The sequence below is a fragment of the Nematolebias whitei genome, chromosome 3 (assembly GCF_014905685.2).
Source record: "Nematolebias whitei isolate Nwh7 chromosome 3, NemWhi1, whole genome shotgun sequence".
NCBI lineage: Eukaryota > Metazoa > Chordata > Actinopteri > Cyprinodontiformes > Rivulidae > Nematolebias > Nematolebias whitei.
Genome location: NC_056500.1, coordinates 29,268,956 through 29,274,594, shown reverse-complemented (window position 1 = coordinate 29,274,594; position 5,639 = coordinate 29,268,956). Strand labels below are relative to the sequence as shown.

Below are 5,639 nucleotides of genomic sequence, written 5' to 3'. Positions count from 1 at the left end.
TTAGAATGGTTTTAGTTTTTTGTTTTTTTTTTTTTTTTTTTTTTTTAATAAATAAGAAATCATACATATTTTAATTTTTTGTAAATATCTTGTAAATGTATAGTCTTGCTGAATTGAATTTGCTCCACCCCCACCACCCCCAGTCTGGCATATTTTCACACAGTAAGTCACATTTAAAATGAGAGTAAGTAATGTTTGGCATATGACTAAATTATATAGCTTTTAAAAAATACATTAATGGAGAAGTTTTTCAAAAGAACGCAGTGTCCTTAAAATAGGTCAACGCAAAAATAAATAAAAGAATGAATAAAACCTCTTTGGCACATTTCATGCACGCTGTTTTCGTCCGCCCCGCCCCCCCCCCCCCCCCCCCCCCCCCCCCCCAAAAAAAAAAAAAAAAAGATCAGAGCATAAACATGATCCACTTTTTACAAGTGTCTAGGGACGGGGGGGCGCATCAGCTTCACCTCTGTGGAGATATGGTTGAGTCTTTGATGTGGCAATAATATGAGGAGGGGTTCGCTTTCCTCCAATCATCGGGCTGCAGAGACGGAGCCGGTCTGCCGCGCTCCGCTGCGCGCTCCCGTCGGAGCTATAAGAAGAGGACGTGGCGCGCGCTCCGAGGTTGTGAGACAGAGTAGACAGAGGACATGAGAGAAGGATCATCGTGGCTGAGGCTGCCATGTGTTTAGCGCTGATGGACACTGACGCAACAGGAGATCTGAAAATGCCATCAAAGCAAACTTTTTCCGCGTGTCTTTTGTGACACAAAGCAGCTTTCTGACTTTAAGGTTGGCATGTGAGAAGAAGAGTCCAGACATGCCTCTGAATGAGACAGGGGTCCAAACAGTGGCTCCAGAGACATGTGAACTACGGGAGGATGCTGGACATAACAGTGGAGGCTCCAGCAGCAACATGTCACTGAACTGCTGGCTGCAGCTCCTCACCAGGGAATCCATCATGGAGTATCAAGGAGACAGCTCCAGCGTGGTGGTACGTGTGATGATAGCTTGTGTGTACTCTATAGTCTGTGCACTGGGGCTGGTTGGGAACTCTCTGGCTCTGTATTTGCTGCACTCCCGTCACAGGCAGAAGCAGTCGTCCATCAACTGCTTTGTGATGGGGCTGGCTATCACAGATCTGCAGTTTGTTCTGACTCTGCCCTTCTGGGCAGTAGACACGGCCCTGGACTTCCGCTGGCCATTCGGCCGAGTGATGTGCAAAATCATCAGCTCCGTCACCACCATGAACATGTATGCCAGTGTGTTCTTCCTGACAGCAATGAGCGTGGCACGGTACTACTCTATTGCCTCTGCGCTAAAGATGCACAGCCGGAGAGCAGCTGCCGCCCGGGCCAAGTGGACGAGTCTTGGCATCTGGGCCGTCTCCCTGTTGGCCACCTTGCCTCATGCCATCTACTCCACCAGCGCTGAGGTGTCAGATGAGGAACTGTGCCTGGTCCGTTTCCCAGACTCAGGCAGCTGGGATCCACAGCTCCTTTTGGGTCTGTATCAGCTACAAAAGGTCCTGCTGGGCTTTCTTATACCTCTAATCATAATCACTGTCTGCTACCTACTTCTGCTGCGTGTCATCCTCAGCCGACGCATCGCAGGAGCAGCAGGCTCAGAAGTGAAGCAAGGTCAGCAGAACCGGCGTTCTAAAGTGACCAAATCCATTGCCATTGTGGTTCTGTCCTTCTTTCTTTGCTGGCTTCCCAATCAAGCTCTGACATTCTGGGGGGTCCTCATAAAGTTTGACCTTGTTCCTTTCAGCAAGGCATTCTACAATGCCCAGGCCTATGCCTTCCCCATAACTGTGTGCCTGGCACAAACGAACAGCTGCCTCAACCCGGTGCTCTACTGTCTGGTTCGCAGGGAGTTTCGGGCAAGCCTCAAGGAACTGCTCCTCCACGCCACACCGTCCGTCAGGAGCTTGACTCATCTGCTGCGTCGCAAAACCAAAGTGGCTGAGGCACCACCTGTTCTGGTGCTGGTCCAAATGGATGTCTGACTTGGGTGACCAGCTCACTGTGACCAAAAAAAAAGAGCAAATAACTGACCTCCCAAAACAAAGTATACTTACCTATATTGATCTTGAGATGTTTGCTGTGATAGAATTTTTATTTTTACCCTTCCAAAACAGACAATCCCACTTTCTGGCTGTTGAAAACAACATAATGACTGTGGACAGCACTGTGGGGTGGGGACCAATTTCACAGTAATCTACAGTACTCTCTTTGCCGCATATCCTTCTGTTGTTATGGTGGCTCTCTCCTTCACTTTGTGTCTGACAGAGCACTGTGCTCTGGTAATTTTACATGTACATACATAGGTAGCACTCAATCTGGGAAAATGGTAGGAGTGAACCAGTCACTTTCTGTCTTTTGTGATTGTTCTTCAGTGCTGTTGTGTACAAATAGTAAAGACAAAAATGACACGAATACTAAAAGGAGTTGTGCATACTACTGTGAGCTTTACATGAAATATAATTGGAAAAGCAGAGTAATTGTAAAGTGTATAATTATATAATACAATTGTAATGTCTGGATTTTTTTGTTTTGTTTTTTGTTTTTTGTTGGGGGGGGGAATAATTAGCATAGCCATTGTTTATTTCAATGCCTTGAAGAGCTTATATAAATGATCAAATTTTAAAAAAGCAAAGAAAATGTGAAAAAACAAATCAAATTTCATGTTTTTTTTAAAGGCAAGACCTCATCAAATATAAATGTTGTCCATGAGGATCAGATCTACATTAAAGCAAATTCACAAGATTCACTGTTTGTCTTAGTGCTACAAACCTTGACACTGTTCAGATGTGAGCAGAGGATGTTTGCAGTGTGGTGTGCACACAAACAGAAATACTGCCTATCACTGTTTGCTGCCCATTTGCTCTCAGAGTCACTCTCACGCTCTCATATGCAGTTTTCTCATAGCAGCAGATGTGTCAGATTTGGTCATAAATGATTTAAATTTTGCATCAAATTTGCATCGTTTTCAATCCAGGCCGTTCCTTCGTAAAAGCGGGGCATTTCTAATGGTTCACACTATGATGCCAACAAGTACATTTCCTTTTCTGCACAATTACACTGTTGATTAATGATATAGCTGCTAAAGGAGTGAAGAATTAAAATATGTGTGTTTGCGTGCGTGTGTAAAATGTTGCTTTTCTCTAATAACTCCATATTCTTGACTTCTTAAAAAAAATGTTTGGTGTTTCAATAAACAAACATGTACTGAATGAAATGAAGTTTGAAATAAAATCTTTCAAACCGAGGTATGTATTTGGAATAAATTGACAAGATGAAGCCGTATTGTTCGTGGCAAAAAGTCACCAAGGGTGTTGATTTTTTTTTGTAAGGCAATCTTTCACTGACAGAATGACAGAAGGCAGATGGTTGCTTGTTTTATCTTTTATTATTGAGATTTAATTCTCTCATTCTGCATTTGTGCACAGCACCTCTTCAGTCAATACCAGCATCAGCACTGAGCTGCAAAACTAATCTATGAACAAAGGTGCTCACAGATAGGCAGTTGACTGAAATGTTAAGCTGATGGAGAGGATAGCTTCTCTTCTTCAGATGGATGAGATGACAAGACTCCATCTCATGATTTTTGCAGAAAAATATGGTGTGGAGTCTAGCAATACAAATAAACACAATTAATAGTATCTTAACTATGATGGGCAGCTTGTTGAACAGTCAGTTTAGTGAAATTAAGTTTAGTTCAGACAAGACTGACAAGCTAACAATTAGTCCCAGTAGGGCAAATCCCAAAATGAATTGCTTCAGTATACAAATAATTCTAATCTAATAAGTTTCTTAGCAGTGTATGCAAACATTGTATCATGAAGCCCACTGTCATCAATTTCATAATATATGGTTATTCTGCCAGAAATATTAAAGCCAGAAGGAACTCAGCTGCATTGAAAATGCTACAGCTGGCTTCTGATTCAACTATTTGCACTTGCAAGTAAACACAATTTGTAAATAACGTTGTAATGAAACATTTATGACAACGTAAACATTTATGGTAAAATGTCTGTATTCTTGAAAATGTCCATCCATTAGAATTGAGGTACATGGTGGCAATTTTCTTTTTTCAGATGTTATAAAATAACATTTCCATGAATCACAGTTTCAAGATGGTAGCAATCTACTTTGATGTTGACCCTGTTTAAAACACCTATATGATTATCAATCTGGTCAGATTTAAGCTCTAATTTCTGTTAACTTAGGTTGTTTACAGAGTTAAGTATAATATTAAGGTATATATTTTTCCTAACCTTTTGACAGATTTCAAAAGAGTGAGGTCATAAGAGTGGAGGCTGTACTACTCTGGTAGATTACATTATGTGTAGAAGAGGTAACCTGAAAAAGATTGGGGACTGTAAGGTTGTGGTAGGAGAGAGTGCCAGACAGCAGAGAAGAAGACCAAATGGTGGAAGTTGAAGAAAAAAGAATGTTGTGATGAGTTTGGAGAGGAGCTAGTAAAGGCTCTTCTGAGTGTTAAGAATGGGCTTCCAGATGACTGGGCTACTGCAGCAACAGTGATTTAAAAAAAACAGGTAGGAAAGTACTCTGTGTGTCATCTGCACAGAGAAAAGATGTCAAGGAAAACAAGTGGTGGAATAGTGAAGTGCAGGAAGCTATTCAAAAGAAGAAATTAGCCAAGAAGAAATGGGACAGTGAGAGGACTGGAGAGTAGATAGGAATCTGAGGAGATGCAACATAGGGCAACATAGGCAGCTAAAGCAAAGCAGAAGGTGTACAAGAGGCTGGACACTAAGGAGGAGGAAAAGACATAAGGATTTGCAAGACTTAGGGATCAGGCTGGAAAGGATGTGCAGCAGCTTTGGCTTATTAAAGCTATAAACTTTAATGTTCTAACAGGTAAGAAAAGTGTATTAAGAAGATGGAAGGAGTAATTTAAGGAACTAATGAATGAAGAGAATAAAAGGGAAAGAAGAGTAGAGTATAGTAACTGTGGGCCAGGAAGTAGGAAATATTTGCAAGGATGAAGTTTGGAAAGCTTTGAAGAGGATGAAAAGGGGGAAGGCAGTAAGACCTGATACCACTGGAGTTTTGGAAATGTCTTGGAGAGATGGCAGTGAGGTTTTTGACTCAAATATTCAATGGCACAGTTGAGGGTGAGAAAATGCCTGAGGAATGGAGAAGTATGTAGTGTCCATTCTTAAGAACAAGGGGGATGTATAGAGTTGTAGCAACTACAGGGGAATTAAGTTGATAAGCCACACAATGAAAATCTGGGAAAGAGTTTTGTGTGGAAACTAGACTTAGACGAAAGGTGACTATTTGTGAGCAACAGCTTTTCAGAATAAAAGTTTAGACCGGATATTTATATTTTGTTGTGTCAAAAGTATTAGTAACCTTTGAAGCCACCAGTGTGAAGTTTTGAGAACAATAAACAGCAAAACCCTTATTAAAATATGATTCTTCGTCACATTACTTTTTTCCAAACAACACATTATATTAAAAAAAACCCTAAAAAAAAGCATTTATATTTATATATGCCACTTAAAGCCTAAAAAACTTTCATATTTTGTCCAATTTACTTTTGTAAATCTGAACTAAAAAGAAAATAACTTATAATAATAAATATGATAATATGTGTGCATGTGTG

At 40.8% G+C, this 5,639-nt stretch overlaps 1 protein-coding gene across 1 annotated transcript; it reads left to right on the top strand.

The window, feature by feature from the left end:
- Window positions 1–804: 804 nt before the first annotated feature.
- On the top strand, window positions 805–2,090 carry rxfp3.2b (relaxin family peptide receptor 3.2b). Its single transcript, XM_037674792.1, has one exon. The coding sequence runs from the start codon at window positions 820–822 to the stop codon at window positions 2,008–2,010; it is 1,191 nt and encodes a 396-aa protein (XP_037530720.1). The 5' UTR covers window positions 805–819; the 3' UTR covers window positions 2,011–2,090.
- Window positions 2,091–5,639: the final 3,549 nt, after the last annotated feature.

What these genes read in the sequence shown, in the direction of transcription:
- rxfp3.2b (XM_037674792.1), top strand. Translation starts at nt 820, where the DNA reads ATGCCTCTGAATGAGACAGGGGTCCAAACAGTGGCTCCAGAGACATGT.